The sequence below is a fragment of the Gopherus flavomarginatus genome, chromosome 21 (assembly GCF_025201925.1).
Source record: "Gopherus flavomarginatus isolate rGopFla2 chromosome 21, rGopFla2.mat.asm, whole genome shotgun sequence".
NCBI lineage: Eukaryota > Metazoa > Chordata > Testudines > Testudinidae > Gopherus > Gopherus flavomarginatus.
Genome location: NC_066637.1, coordinates 4,155,667 through 4,171,879, shown reverse-complemented (window position 1 = coordinate 4,171,879; position 16,213 = coordinate 4,155,667). Strand labels below are relative to the sequence as shown.

General features: G+C 50.3%; 1 protein-coding gene across 1 annotated transcript in view; it reads left to right on the top strand.

Moving 5' to 3' along the window:
* ARHGEF16 (Rho guanine nucleotide exchange factor 16) overlaps nt 1–16,213 on the top strand; it is a 36,542-nt gene that overhangs the window by 7,040 nt on the left and 13,289 nt on the right. The window contains exons 2-9 of the mRNA XM_050931688.1: nt 4,517–5,089; nt 8,097–8,148; nt 9,433–9,602; nt 11,244–11,300; nt 11,659–11,819; nt 13,928–14,080; nt 14,860–14,989; nt 15,952–16,026. Of these exons, the coding sequence (XP_050787645.1) occupies nt 4,541–5,089; nt 8,097–8,148; nt 9,433–9,602; nt 11,244–11,300; nt 11,659–11,819; nt 13,928–14,080; nt 14,860–14,989; nt 15,952–16,026 (1,347 nt within the window). The 5' untranslated portion in view covers nt 4,517–4,540. The remainder of the gene's footprint in view (nt 1–4,516; nt 5,090–8,096; nt 8,149–9,432; nt 9,603–11,243; nt 11,301–11,658; nt 11,820–13,927; nt 14,081–14,859; nt 14,990–15,951; nt 16,027–16,213) is intronic.

The following is a 16,213-nucleotide window of genomic DNA, read 5'->3' as shown; positions in this document are numbered from 1 at the left end:
TCAAAGGGACCGCTCGCGTGAATAAGGCACGTGCGTAAGCGTACGGAACAGGACCCTGTCACTTCCTTGTAGATTTCAAAGCAGGGGAGAGAGGGGTTGCGGGACTGTTCTATGAAGCACGTGCTGAAGCACCCAGTCTAGGAGCTGGTGTTGGACGCTGGTGTGAAGTTGTACGGTGCACTGTGGGGAATGAACTCCCTCTAGATCCCTTCCCAGATCTGTGCTCACTCTGCTCAGGGAAGGCTCTCTATGATCTGCTGGGCTTTGTCTTTCTCAGTAGGAGCAGATCGTGGACCTTGCTTCTGAGTCATGAGAATAAATTGTGATGATAACTGGGAATACTGGAGGTGGTGAACATGAGGGATGGTCAGAGGAGATCAGGTCTGTGGTCCATCTAGCCCAGTAGCCTGTCTCTGGCAGTGGCCTGACCAGATGCTTCAGAGGAAGATGTAAGAACCCTGCTGTAAACAGATGTGGGCTAATCTGTCACCCATAAAAGCTAAATCAAGATACTGAGTCCAAACGCCTCCAGACGTGTGGAGGTTCAGAAGCCACTTTGAATCTGAATTTTGCAGTTGACTCTTGTCCAGGAATTGGGTCAGAGCCAAACTTCCTCTCTCCCATCCCTCAAACGAGGTGGGGTCAGAATTCAGACCCTACCTCATGGCGTGGACCCATTTTTCTTACTATTTAGTGCTGCTGTTTGCATATGTCCCTGTTTCCTCTGAGAGATGAAGTGACTTGCCAGAGGTCACACAGTGACTCAGTGTCAGATTTGGGATTACAGTTCAGGAGCTCTTGGTTCCGAGGTCTGTGCTGAGAACAGCAGAACCCTCCTTTCTTTCCCAGAGCACCTCGAGAGAACTACAGTGGCTGTAGCTTGGCAAGTAGCTAGAGTTCTCATTTTGCTCTCTCTGTTAGCTGCCTTATTTCCGCTGCTGCTAAACAGGGCCCTTCTCTACAGCACTGCCTGTGTCAATGCATGGAGCATGGCAGTTTTACCCTCCTCCCCCCAGCAGGATGCTTGGCAGGACACTGGCTGGCACAGGGCAGGCATCCCTTGTCCAAGCAGACGAAAATGAGCAGCATCTCTCAATCAAAAAGGCCTTTGTAGACTGGGCTGACTTGTCTTTCTGCCAGTTATTGTAAAGAAGAACATGTTTCAAGTCTTGGTCTGTGTTTCCTGTTCGATGGTTGCTGATGGGAAATGGTTCAGTGAGAGCTCGGTACAATGGGACCTCAGTATGGGCAAACTGGAGCATGATTTTTCTGAAATCATGTAATGGGGAGAAAAGGGGCATGAGTGTAAGTGCGTCAGTCGTGTGGCACATCACATTAGCATTTATCTCCCAGAAAAGCAATATACAGAGGGGGGTCTATGAGGTGGCTGCCGCTTGCAAATGGGGTCACCCCAAACTTGTCAGCAAGGACTTCGCACCCTCATGTAAGCTCTCTGCTCTGCACAGGGCACGTGCCTTGCTTTCCAAACAGCTCTAGAGACATTTGCAACCTTTCGGGGAGCTGAGGTGCATCCTCTCTAGTGCAGCTGTTGTATCAAGGTGTGGATTCCTCTAGAGAAAGCCCAGCGTGGCAGCAGAGGGCAAGTGTGTAGGGTGACCAGCTTTCCCGATTTTATAGGGATAGTCCTGATATTTGGGGCTTTTTCTTATAGAGGCTCCTATTACCCCCCACCCCCGTCCCGATTTTCATACTTGCTGACTGGTCACCCTGCAAGTGAGCAGGAAGTAGAATAGAGAGCAGTAAGTAAAGGACAGGTGCAGCAGGTGGTGTTTGCACCCTAACATCTTCCTGCTCCCCGCTTGGAGCAAAGACCTGGAACTTGCTCTGGTGACATCAGCCCCAGAGCCATGCAAAGGAAGTGGCAGAGCTTTGAAACCCAGGCAGGGTTGCCAAATCTTTCTTTTCCCTCTAGCCAGGGTGTGGTCTGTGTGTGCGTTTCTCTCCTTAATTTGCCCTAGGGATGGGAGGACGTCCCCAGTGCTGGCCGGATTTGTGTTGTGTTGCAGTTGTGCCCTGGAGGGTCATGCTAGGTGTACAAACACATGGAAAGATAATTTTTTAAAAGAACAGTATATTTCTTATCTGCCCTCCCCATGGGCAGTAGACTGACTTGATCTCTGTACCTACCAGCTGATCAGTGGCACCTTCACAAGAAGTGGTTTGGTTTGAAAACCAACACAAACTGATTGTGCCCACAGTTCTGCACCCACTATGAATTAGCCAATTGGATTCGGGGGGGGAGGGGGGGAGTCATGAAAGAATTGCAGGTGCTGTTACCTTGTGCCCACGTGTAACTTTGTCTGTCATTACCCACCCCGAGGCGAGGGTTTGCACCTACTTCAGCGTGTAAGAGTTCAGCCCCTAAGACCCTCAACCATAGGGAGGTTATCAATAGAAGGGGGATCCCACGGTGCACAGTTGTTTTCATTAGCCAACCAAACAGTACGTACCCTGAAACCTGCTAAGGGTGAGAGACCAATACAGAATATTTGCATTACTCACACCAGGCCTTGTGGAAAAACCCTAAGAGCCAATCTTCATCCTCCTCCTCCTCAGTAGCGGTTGTCATCCTGCCTTCTTCCCCCTTCTGCACCCCCCCACCCCCAACTAACGCACGCAGGCCAGGATGCGGCTTCTGTAATGTGCTACATTGATGCCGCTGGGGTTCAGACATATTTATGAAGGTTTTAACCACTCCTTACTTGAACTTCCACATCCCACTACTTTTGGGGTGCCCTGTTTTCATAGGCTAGCTTGTTTCCCTTGTACTCATTAATGTTTACGTCACCTTGTCACCATAACATTTCACCCCAGTTACCAATGGGCATCTTGTGGTGGCTGCTGCTCTCTCGTAGACGTTATCATCCAAGCTCAGCAGTTATTTTCAGAACATCGGCATATCACAAACATAGATACAAGTTCAGTGGATTTATTACTGATTTACTTTCGCTAATTTATCCAAAGGCCTAATTTGGCTATGCTATTTTATGGGCCTGGGGCCCTGTGTTACAACATTAATTAATACTTATATTTCACCTCTGTATCTTAAATATACCTGATACCTTTTATCTGTGGCCACATCATGTAAGTGGAGACTTAGTACAAAATTTGAGCCCTGGAATTTCTGGTTGTTGTCCCATCTGGATGGGAACGAGGGTCCCTTCCTCAGAGACTTTCCTTTCCTTTGAACGATGCAGTATTGAAAGGTGGGGGACTCCAGGTGCTGCTGAAACTGCTGGATAGAACCTACGTTAAAGGATGGTGTGCAGTGAAGTCCCTCCTTGTCCCCAGTCTTCTGGGACTGTTTAGGGGTAGGAACTTGCCTCCTGTTGAGTGTTTAAGGAGAGGAGAGAGGAAACACAGGAGAAGTAACAATGGGCTGGACAATAACTTTCTGTATTTATTCAGAAGCTCACTAGGGATAATGGTGAATGGGATCTAACGTGGGGGAAGGAGGGACTGGAGACTTTTGTCTCTGGTTTTTCACAGAGAATGTTTTGATGTGAGAACAAACAGCTCCTTTATGGGCTTTGTTTTTGAAAGGCTCCCCAGAGCTGCTGTGGGCTTCTTGGGACCATTGTGGGGATTCACATTCTTACCTGCATGAGTCCTTCGGGCCCCTCAGTTCCATAAGCCTGGGTTTCACTTGGGCCCATGATGCTGCCAGCTGACTGTTTGCAAGAGGCTCCATTTCTTCTAGTAGAACTCGGCCACGGTCAGTTAGCGTGGGCCTGTCTGATGGCACTCGGATAATGTAGGCAGCTCTCGGTGTTCATTTTTGAGTCTTTTATTCTTGGTGAGCTGATTGCCTGCGTGCTGGGCAAGGCCATGGTACTTTCACTTCAGTTTCTTTTTTCCTTTGTTAAACTTCTCTAGCTTAGCTGTTGCTTCCAGATTCCCTTGATGTTAGCAACATACAGCTCGGGCGTGGGAGACTGGGTTCTGTTCCTGACCACCCGCAGGTCAAGTCACGTCACCTGTCTGGGTCTGTTTTCCCCTCCCACTTTTTGTCTTATTTCTTTTGTAGTCTGGGGCAGGGACAGTGTCTCACTGTAGGTGTGTGCAAGGCACGACAGGGTCACGATCTCAGTTGGAGCTTCGAGGTGTTATTGAAATATAATTGAGATCATGTGACTTGGGTTTCCCACCCCTGCCTCCCCCCCCAAGTTAGCTGTTCTGTGTATTGATTTATTTGCTGGGTGTTTTGGTGTTTTTATTTCTCCCATCACAGACGTCCTAGGCTAACTCGTGCTCTTGTCTGCTGTCAGTGCAGAGTAGATTTCATTTTCCAGACTCTCTTGCGCTAACACGAAATGCTGGGCTGGGGAAGGGGGAGAAAATGTTTGTTTGGCTCTTTAAAAAAAAACAAAACAACCAACCAAACCTCATCCAGTCCTAAACCCTCTGTGTTGGTCCTGGATCTCTTTCATTGACCCTTGTTCCTGGAAGAGGGGAGAGCTCCTTAAGCCTTGTGCCCTTTCTGTTCTCTCTGCAGGGTCCCTGGCTCCCCAGTGCCAGCATGTCTCACAGGCACTCTGACGGCTCCATGGGCGACAAGGCCCTTCTCCTGGAGCGCAAGTTCCGTTCAGAGCTTCGGATAGATACCAGCGTGCCCTCAACCTCTGGGAAACGCAGCTCGATGGCAGCACTAGACAACGCCCAGCGCTCCCCGTCCCCCACCGAGCCCCGCCGTGTCATCCTCAGCACAGAGAGCCCAGCCGCACTCAAGGTGGGCACCCAGCAGCTGATCCCCAAAAGCTTGGCCGTGTCTACCAAATCCAAGACCCCCGCCCGCCACCAGAGCTTCGCCGTGACCATGCAGAGTAAAGAGGCAGCTCGCTGCGACCCCAAGCGGATGTCTGCCCCCAGCATTTCCCTGGACGACCTGGACATCGAGATGGATTCTAGCCTCAAGCGCAACCTGCGGAACACATCGTACCGGGCAGCCATGAAGGGACTCAGGAATGTCGAGGAGCCGGAGTCTGAGCCTTCTAAGGGCGTCGCCACCCTAAAGCCCATGTTGCAGGACACCAACGCACAAGCAGCGCGTAGCCCGGGGAGAAACAAGGTAGGCCCTGTTGTGTGCTTCCAGTCCCTCCTGCTGCTGAAATGTCACCTGGGGCATGCCAGACCTGCCCTGACCCAAACAAAAGGTTAGTAGTTGTAATACCTTTGCTCCTAGGAGCCCGAGCTCATGGTGCTAGGTGCTGTACAAACACAGAACAAAAAGATGGTTCCTCCCCCAAGGAGCTTACACTGTAGATAATAAACTCTACCTCTTCTGCCACCACTCCTGGCCATCAGTTGAAGCAGCATCTGCCTGGGTATTCCTGGGGCCAAAGCTGAGACCAGAGTTTTGTTCTCATCTGTACAATTCAGCTGAGTACTGTGGTGTCTCTGGTCACTCAGCCAGTGGGTACAGTCTGTCTCTTATTTAAGCCGTATATAATCCCCTCTCCTAATGGCTGGTTTCCAAATGCGTGTGGAATTGTGTTGTGGAACCAGTTAATCCAGGTTTTGAAGCTCTGCTGTTCCCTAGACAGGTTCTAGTGTACCCGTATCTGGCGGTTAGTCACCAGTGTAATACTGGCTGGGGAAAAAGCGGCTGATCCTCACCGCCCGGGTGGCCTTCTGCTTTCCTTGGGTGTAGGTTGCTAGCGATCACCCTGATTGCGTGTTTGACGACTTGGACGCGCTTTTGAAGAGCAGCTGTACGCAGTGAGGATATGTGCTGGAAGGACTGCAGGGCCCTTGCCGCCTTAACTCAGTGTCCAGACATTCTGCTCTTTCTCAGTCCAACACAGCTGAGAGTGTCAGGCTCTGATTTCTATCCCCTTGCTTTCTCTCATGAAATTATCATAGAAAATCCAAACTCTTCCGGTCCCTCGCCTCTCTCCCATTAGCAGATCCAACTCCACTCCCTGCAGATGGCATTAATTACTGCAGCCTGACCCCGAGGTATGGCCAGGAGGGGTTGAGAGGCCAAAGCACAATAAATAAACTAACTCTCAGGCTTCTGGCGGGTCTTCTGGGCTGTCTATGGCTATCCACAGCTGCCAGGTCGTTACATGTACCTGCTTGGGATTAAATGAAATACACCTTCAGAACTGCTGTGCCTTTCAGAACTAGGGTTTGGGAGGTTGGGGCCGGGGAAGGTTTGAGATCAGTCCAGGTTAAGTTTTAGCAACTAAACACACTTGGAAAGGTTGTGAGGGTCAGGGGCAAGAACAGGCTGTGTCTAGCTGATGTAATGCAGTGACTAATCCTCTGGGACGGCTGCGATCCAGCTGTTTAACATCAGCTTATGTTCTGCCTGGCTCCTCCATTCACTCACAGTTGCACTTAAGGCTCGTGGCTGGGGGGGCTGCTTGTTTTGAAGTGCTTTTCACAAATGTGCAAGTAACAGCTGGTGGGGAGTGGACTGAGTTTAGATAGCTGTATAGAATTGGTGGTTAAGCAGAAAAATGTATTTCAGCACATGGTACAGGTGAGTTGCAGCCCGACACCTGTTGGCAGTGCAGACAGACTCCAGTCACAGAAATGAGTGAAGCTGCTCACATGAGCCAACTTCACCCTGTGCATGGTAACAGGATCAGTTCTCAGACTTGCCCCATGCTTGGGGGTAGTGTTTGTAGAAGAGTGGCGTAATCCCAGAAACAAACGAAACAGGCACTGCCACTGGTTAACCACAGGTATCTCTTGTATGCGTGCCGTGACAAGAAGTAGAGAGGATGCGTCAGGTTAAAAGAAATACTGAGATAACTTTAAGGCTGTTCTGACCCAAAAGTTGGTAACATAAGATGAAAGCTGAGTCACTCACATGGTTTTTTATTAAAAGCAAACAAAACTGCAAGCAAGACAAATGGAATTCACATGTTTTTCCTGAGAGACAAGGATGGTATTGACTAGGTAACTAGCTGGTTAGGAAACTTCCTTTTTTAAGGAACTAAATTTAAAAACAAAACTCCACAAGATTGAGAGAACACCTGGGTTCTATCTCCAGCCCTGCCACTGACCTTGAGTAAGTCACTTAGCCCAGTCTTTTTCAAAGCTGGCCCCTGACCTTTATTTTTTTTTTATTGCCTTTAAATGCTCCCAGTCTGGATAAGTCAGCTTAGGCCAACTGGACTGGATTTCCAGAGAGCAGAACTGGGGGGGGGGGGGGAACTCTGCCAAAGGCAAAGGAGAGACCCTGGCATCAGAGGAGAATCAAGCCCCTTATTTTTGATACAGAGCAGAGTTTCTCTTTCTAGCCTGTGATGTAGGTAAATTGAGGCATATTCTGGTTGGCTTCCCATAGTAAAAATTGTTCAGACCCTCCTTGTCATTGATGCCCCTCTGTGGCTGTCCACTTGTGACCTGATGGGACTTTATGTAAGTAAAGGGTTCTGCCATGAGAAACGTAGATACTTAAAGAAAACACCCTTTCTATCTGTACACGCAACCTAATTAGTTAACTTTGATACAGAGCTCGGTGTGTATTTGCATTTCATCCAGACACCAACTGGGATTTTCCTCTTGCATGTTTATAGTTTCCCAGGTGAGGACAAAGTGGCTGGGAAGAGCTGCTCTGTCAGTGAGCCATCAGAGGCGGCTAACAGGCTGCCTGTTCACTTCTAGCCAATGCTGCTAATGGCCAAAAGTTGATACCATTTAAGAGCACTTTCCTGACCTGTGGGGAAAGGATTGGAGTGTGGCGACTTGCTTGATCAGCTAGCGCATCCCCTATCAGTGCAGGATTACTCCCTGTTGGACACTTAATCTACTCCAGGGTTGGCAGCTTGTGTGGAATGTCTGGAGACTGAACTCCCCAGTGTGTCCCTCCAGATCTGGGCTGGGGACCTTGAGGGGGCAGGGAAACAGCATGTGTTTTGCTGAGGTTGCATAGACACTTGGCTTAGTCTGTGGATACAGGGCAAACCCAGGGCTGTCAATACAGCATCTCCTGCTCCCTGTAAAATGGACCTAAAGAAACCAGACTCCAGCAATGGCTTGTTATTCCAGAGCTGTCAGGATGAGGTTCGACTCTGTCCACTCGCGTCTCGTATTGACTCTCTTTCCCCCCACTCTTGCAGAGGACACTCGGGAGGAAGCGGATGCAGAGACATGGGGGCTCCTTTAAGGATGGTGAGTTGTTTTTTCGCTCCCGCTGTTCCTAAACTCCTTGGTATTGCTGGCGTCACCCTCCTCCCTTGGCACTGCTCCCGCAGCTGGACATTGGGGAAGGTTAGTGAGCCTCTCCCAGCTGAGAGGTGCCCCCTATCCTCACAGCCACGGGGAGATGCCCTCTTGGATCAGCCTGAGAGAACAGCCAGAGGCCTGGTCTGAGCATTCCCTGTGGGAATGAGCCATGCAAACAAGCCCACCCAGCGGATGGGGCTCGCTGGTTCGAAGCAGGAAGGATTGACCCAATCCATGAACATTCACGCTTGAGGGGTGTGGGAGAATGTAACCACCAAGGTGTGTGCACCTCCCTCTCGTGTGACTGCATCATCTAACTGTCTTCATGCTTGTCCAACTCCTCCCCTTCCTCTGCTCTTGCTTTTAACCATTGACCTAGGCTGTAAGCTGGCCTGGGCAGGGAACCTGCCTTTATTTATTCCGCAGAGCGCTAGGAATCGCACTAGAAATTATTGAATTACTTGATGCAGAATCTTGTCTGAGGCTGCACTGAGCCTGTGTGAGCTCAAAGCAGCTGGTATCCAGTGGTCCAGAGCATTATTCTGAGAGAGGCGAGCCCTGAGCCTACGCCATGCAGTCAGACAGTCCTGTTTGACATTAACCAGGACAAGCTGCTGGCCCTCTCTGCCTTGATTTCCCCACCTGTAAAATGGACTCCACAACATTGCCCTTCCTGCTGAGGGTGATGTGAGGATTAACTACCTCTGTGGCACTCTCTCTCTCTAGTCTGTTTATGAAGATCTGAGAGCCCAGCTGCTGCTTGTGCTCCTGACCCTGTTTCCTGGGAGCAGGACCAGTCTCTTGTGGCGTGTCCCTGCCTGGATTTCCCCAGAGCTCCAGCTCTGTACAGAGCAGTTTCGGGGACTGTAAATGTCTCTTCTGTAAAAACTCTCTCCTTGTATGTTTTCTCTAAGTGCCCTGAGGCTCCTGATTTGCCAGAGAAGCCCCCTGACCTGGCCATGTTACGTTCAGCACTCGCGTGTCATCCCTCCCCCTGGCACCCTCCCTTGCCCCTGTGTCACATCCCAGCCTGGCCATGGATCCTGCACTAGCTGAGGAGAGCCTGCTCCTGGGGGTCTTCCGGAGGCTTTTGAATGTGGGGTCCATGTGGGCCTCACAGGAGGCCCTGGTCTCTCCCCTCCCTTGTGGAAAGGGCTGTGGGCTCTGGGTGGAAGGGGAACGATTTCTCAGAGTCCATGTGTAATTTCCTGGCTTGCGTCCTCTCTCCAGAGCCCCGGCTGTATCAGGAGATCCGTGAGAGAGGGCTGAACTCCATCAACCATGAGTCAGACGATGACTTGCTTGAGGAGGACTCCATTCCGGAGGAGCATCCCGCTCTTAACACCATTGTGGTGAAAAGCTATCGCCCTGCCCAGGTGACCTGGAGTCAGCTACCTGAGGTAAGAAGCAGGAGCCCCATCTCGCGCTCTGCTGCCTTGTCCTGTCCTCGAATCCTCCCTGTAGCCTGCCAGAGAGAGCCCGCTACTGCTGCTCCTGCTAACTCCAGGCAAACGACCAGAGGGATTTCTATTCCTGGACTCTGGTTTTCCTTCTCTTTCAGTCTCCCACTGCGTGTGCCCCTACTGCAGGCGGGGCGGGGGCTGTGTGGAGCAGGGCTGCATACATGGTGTGGGCTCGTACTAATGTGTAGTGAGGAGCGCGATCCGTTGCTGCAGAGGAGTGGATGTATCTGGGTTGAAGGTCGCTGTTTTCTCTCTTTGAGCCAGCTTTGGTGCTCACTGCATGCGAGTCTCCCCAGGGGCTGGGGAGGTTTTATGAGCCTGTTTTAAATTTGGCTCAGAGCTGGGTTTGAGTCTGGAAATCTTGCTAAGCCAGGAAATGGATGGGGGGGAGTGACTGCTTTTTTTTTTTTCCCCTTGTTTTTCAACTAAACTAAATGGGGTTTTAACACCACAAGACTAGGGGCTTGAGAGTCAGTTTTCGTGACTGTCACTGGCTTGCTGTGTCACCATGGACGAGTGCCCTAGGGCACCCAGCTGTAGGACGGGGCTGCTGACTTAGGGGGCGGCTGGCACAAGGAAAAGTTAATGGTCATAAAACCTTCACAGAGAAGGAGCTGATTGAGGGTCAAAGGGTTTAGTAAAGGAAAATCCCTTTTGCTCTCTCCTTGACAAAGCAGGTGAGATCTATGTTAGCGTTTCATTGGCTATCAGCCCATGTCCCTGGGCTGTCATTCCAGATGGACATCAGAATCCAATATGTGTGTATCTGTCTGTCCATCCCAAAAGCTCCCTAAACTCATTTTATTTTATATTTCTGTTTGGTAGAGGAGTCATATCAGGAGAAAAACAAATGCCTTTTACACTTCCCAATAATACTAAAGGCTGCTATAGGAGCATATAAATCTTTATGAAAATCATGATTCATTGTTAGCGTGGTCTAGAATATGACCTCCAAGGGTCATTGCCTCCAAGGCTGCAGGTCTGTTTCATGGTTTGGTTATTCACAGCCTGTTCCCATCCCATTACAATTATTAAACTTCTCAAGAGGTGCCTCCAAGAAAGTCACTTGTAAGACCCAAGAATGAAGTTAACCCTGGACAGCTGTCTGGCAGGCCAGTTTAGCAACTGCTAATACCTGCTTCAGTGTTTGCCTTTGGCTGAAGGTGTTGTGGAGGTTGTGACCTGATAACTCTCAAACTACTCTACCATAGCACCCTGCAAGGTTGGGGTAGCTGTATCTCATGCTCCAGATGCAATCAGATTATTTGCAAGAGTCAGGAAGAATGTCTCGTGATTCAGTTTTTCACCATTGACCACATGCATTGGGAATGATTTTAATCGTCCTTTGAAGCATCTGTTGTTTGCTGCTGGAGGCAAAGTGCCAGGTTAGGTGTCTGACCTGCTATGTTGGCTCTTGTATCCTTAGAGTGCAGAAGGCTGGGGACAGCTCCTGCTGGATGCCGTGGGCAATGGTGCACCCTCTGTGATACCTTTCCTGGGCTGCATGTGGGACTTGGTATTTGGTGGTGGGAGCAGTACTGTCCTTCACACTCTGCGTGATCTTTCTCTGTTGTTCAGGTGCAGGAAGCAGGCATCCTAGACCGAATCACCCCAGAGGAACGCAAAAGGCAAGAGGTGAGAGCAGCTGTTACAAATACATGAGGGCTCTGTCAGAGTCAGCTGGGGTTAGGTTAATGGGAGCCTTGTCCTAGGGGAGACTTCTCGGGTGCACTAGTGGATGCATTAGTGAACCCACTGCTGGTGGTGAGCATGCTGCATTTCAAATATCCATGACTGAGATCTCCATGGAACAACACCGTGGCAGTGTAAGCTTCCCTAGCCTCTTCAGTCCAACGTGTGTGTAGTTGTTGCACAGAGCAGGCTGTCATGCTGCTTTGCTCATTCGCATTGTCTGTGGGAATGATTGCTGTTCAGATGTTCCAGTCCTCTTGGGTATATTGTTGTTTTTTTCCCCCTATGCCCCCTTGATTAGGCAATCTTTGAGATCATCACCTCTGAATACTCCTACCTGCACAGCCTGGGTATCCTGGTGTGTCAATTCATGAAATCCGAAGAGCTGAAGGAGACAATGACCCAAACTGAGCACCATCACCTCTTCTCCAACATCGGCGAGATCCTGAGCATCAGCAAAAGGTAAATCTTGGAGGGGAGTGCATGGGGAAAATCTACCCAGTAGCGGTGCCTATTGGGGTGCTGGGGAGGGAAAGGGGAGAGCATGTGCACACACAGTTTTTGCAATTGACCCCAATCGCTTTTAAGCCGTGGTCCTGCAGTAAATCAGTACAGCTGCTGCTGGAGTGGTCTGGAGTGTTGCTCTGACTGCGTGGTCCCAACACCACTGAACCTTGGTCTGGCTGCCCCTCTACAGCTGGAGGGCGGCTGAGCCGAATGGTGTTGCAACCTGGCTCACCTGTACCTGTCTGTTCCTATACAGTGGGGCACCAGGGAATCTAAGAACTCAGCTCCTGACGGCAGCAGCTCATGCACCATGTGTGTCAGAGAGGGGAGGCTCCCTGACACTCCCCACCAGCGGGGACCAGATTTTCCCCCATCCTCCAAGAAATAGCTGAATTGGCACCAGGACTTTTCACAGATGTTAAGACCAGAGGGAGGCTATTATATTCATCCAGTCTGACTTGCATAGCCCAGGCCAGAGACCCTCACCTTGTGATTCCTGCATCCAGCCCATAACTTTCTGCTTAGCTCCAGCTTATGTTTCAGAAAAGCATTGAGTCTTGAATTAAAGACCTCGAGTGATCGGGAATTCCCTATAGCCCGTGGTTAGCTGCCCTCCCTATTTAAATATGATTCATTTTGTTGAAGGAACAACTTGGTCTCTCTGGCCCAGTGTCACAGGCGCAGGTGAATCTCATGGCAAAGCCCTGGTCGAGTTCAGACATGACATTGGCTGGTAGAGCAGAGGCTGCCTCGGAGCCTTCCCGACAAGCCACTGCTTGTTCTGCCTCAGCTTGTTAAGAGGCTGCTGAAAGCAAAACGGCTACATCTCTAAGCCGCCAGTGCAGGCTTTGCCTCTGCTCTCGAGGAGGGGATGAATCTTGCTGGCCTTGCGCTGAACCTGAAGCTTGTTGGCTGTCAGTGAGCTGAGCTGTGTGAAAAATGAACAAAGGAAAGCACAGGCCAAAGACTTGACAAGGCCTGGGAGCTTGTGTTGGGGGCATTCCAGGGGCTTGCAGCCTGTAGCAGATGGGTGCTCTGTGGATGTCTGACATACCGCTTGCTCTGTGTGAGAGCAGTGCCAGACTGGCCTGCAGAGGGTGGAGAGGGTTTTGGCAGGGAGGGAGCAATAAAATTATTCCTAAAACAACTGACATGAATCTGTTGGGGGAGGGATAAGCACAGGACTGAGAACCAGGTACTCTGGAGTACTAATCTCAGCTCTGCCACTGGTTTGCTCTGGGACATTGGGTGAGTCACTTAACTGCTGTGTGCCTTGGGGTCCCCTTCAGTGAAAGCAGGGGTGGAGGGGTAGCATTGGGCTGATTCCTTTGGCTCTTGGGAGGGGAGAGGATGTGTATTGTGAACAATATTGCTGCGATTGATTAAAAAATTGTTACTTCACCTTTCTGAGCAATAACCAGTTAAAACAAAGTAATAAAAGCTAAACATAATTATCCAGTGGCTAGATGGGCTAATCTATGCCACCCCCCAGATGTTGTTCAGAGAGGTCCCTTCCCTCAGTGCATATGGCGCAGGAGGGATTTCTTGTCTCTCGAGTATTGCACTATCTCCCCTGGCTCCTAGTTTGCAGTGCTGAGAAAATAGAGCCCTCGTTCTCCTTGAGTAGTGAATCTTTCTCCAGCTGCACAGCAATTCTAGGCATTTGCAAAGCTCAGAGCAGACCGTACTGCTCTGAGCTGGGTCGCCCAGGGCAGAGGGAAATCCATCATTCTGTCAGTTAGAACCCAGCTTTTTTCCAAGAACCCTTTGTGTGCGTGTGGAAGCTTTCTGCTGGCGATCTCTCCTCCCCTGAGCTCAGTGCTGACTGACTGTAACATGATGCATGGCCCAGGTGCTCTTTCTTTTATGACCTGTTGCAAAGCTCCCCTCTCTGCTATAAGCCCTGGAGTAAGAGCTCATTATAAGGAGCTCCTGGGTCTCTGGAGATCTGAATGAACACATGTGTGCACACACAGCAGGATAGACTGAGACCTGTACACAAACACAGTTAGTCTGCTTCCTGTGACCCCACTGATTGCCTTGTGTGTGTTTGTTCTTGGCAGTTTTTTTGAGGACTTGGAGAAGCGGCACCAGGAAAATATACTGATCCCCGACATCAGCGACATCCTGGAGAATCACGTGTCGAACCGCTTCAACCCTTACGTCATCTACTGCTCCAACGAAGTCTACCAGCAAAGGACGCTACAGAAGCTGCTGTGAGTGTTGCTGCAAAGCAGGGCTTTGGGGTTTGTAACTAGCCAGTAGTAATCCATCCAGGCAGCCTTGGCTGAGCTACGCATGGCAACTTACCTGGGTTTTTGCACACCTGCCAGTGAGTCTCGCAAGCTAATTCTCCTGAAGCTCAGATGTCTCCTTTGTCAAGGGAGCCGTCTCTCTCCCCAGCCTGCAGTGTGCTCGCTATTCAATGCTAGCTGTGGGGACGATGCTCTGCTAGTTGGGACAGCGATTGTGGGACCTACCTTCAGTTAGCAGTAGCATGATTGTTTGGAATTTGTTTTGTGTGGGCAGAGGTGGTGTAATGACGAGGAAGGGAGGGAGTCTGAGAATGTCCTCGCCACTCACAAATTATTGTCCTGAGGGAAGTGCTCTCGGGGGTGGATCTGTTCCCTCCCTGGACATGGAGAGGCTCTGACCCCAGCCTGGAAGCGAGGACCTCTCACTGAGATGTCTGTTTTCCAAACAGTCATGCTTTCTCCAGCTCGTGCCAATGTCACGTCATCCGTTGCACTGTCAGTATTGATGTCATCACCCGTGGGGAGGACTGGGTGTCTCTGGTGCCTTAAGCTCCGCAGGGATTAATTCAGGCATTCTCTGAATCAAGCATGTGTCCCGGTTGCTAACTTTTCCCTGGGTGCTGTAACCAACTGTTAGAAACCCTGGAGAGCCCATGTCACGTGTGGGCCGGTAGCTTCTCTAGAGCATGAAGGGTCTGGAAAGCCCAAGCCTAATGGAGGATCCTTGTGTCCCATTTTAGAAACACGAATGCTACATTTAAAGAGACCTTGAAACAAATTGAGAGGAAGCCAGAGTGTGGTGGCCTGCCCATGTGCTCCTTCCTCATCCTCCCCATGCAAAGAGTAACACGCCTCCCCCTGCTTATGGACGTAAGTAAGAGCCAGCAAGTGGAATCCCGGGCACCTGTCAGAGGGACTAAGTGCATTTGACCCCAGTGCATCCTGCCCTGAATCTAGCACTGCAGAGTGCTTGAGACCTGCCTCCTGGTGGTCTTTGGCTGGCGTTATATCTATGCAAGGGAGGTTCGGTTCAGAAACTGACCTGAATCTTTGTCCAGAGCTTGAACTCCAGCCCAGAATGCTGATTGGCCCTATTCCCTGCTTCCTTCAATGCACTGTCTGCTCTGGAAGGACCCTGTGTGACTTTTGATATCTCTCATCCTTATAGCTCTGCCCTGGTTCCTGCGTTACTTTTTTCACAGTCTAATACTGCTGCCCTGCCCCTGAGGGAGGAGGTGCAAAGGCCTTGGGCAGGAAACAGTCTGCAAAACTGAGACTCTGTTTAATGCCCAAAAAAGCACAGGGGGTGTGGCATCTAGGTCATGCAGTGGGGAAAGCCAGGAGCTCCCCTGGTTGGGCTAGCAGTGATATAGGCATCAGGAAGTTCTGGAGAGAGCTGTCTTTGGAAGATTCACCTCATCTGCGCAATCCCTGAATTCAGCAACCCTCAAACAGGGTGGGTGGGGGAGGTGGGGAAGAGCCAGTTTTACTTTGCTCCCAAAACAGCTAGTTTCTGCAAAGGGATGAGAACATATTAATATCCTTGTTTTCTTTGTGGCCCCCATGTAGCATCTACAAGAAACACCAATAGAGGCCAAGTGGAGAAGATGCCTCCAAGTAGCAAAATAGTTGCTTCTCCTGGTTTTGTTTATAATTCCCTCAGTACTGCATGCATCCTGCCCTCCCTCACTTGCATGTGCTAGTTATGAGCTCCCATCTGGAAGAGGACCCTGCGTGTGCCACATCCTGGAACCTGTGGGAGGGATAGAGCAAAGCATTTTAAACTGACCTTTGTTTTGGAAGGATCCTCTAATGTTCTCTTCAACTTCCAGACGGTTTGTCAGAAAACCAACGTGTACAGCACAGCCTATGAAGCTGCCACCCAAGCCCTGAAAGCCATCAGCAAGGTGAGGCATCCCCTGCTTTGGAAGGAAGAAAGAAGCTGTATGTATTGTCCAGTAGTAAACTGCAGGTGCTTCGCCTCGCTGCAGGACGACCCGCAGCGCTTACGTGATACACAGGAGACCTGATTCTTGGGGCTGCGAGGGCTTGACAAGTCAGCCACATGAGTTACAGTTGTCTTTATCGTTTTGT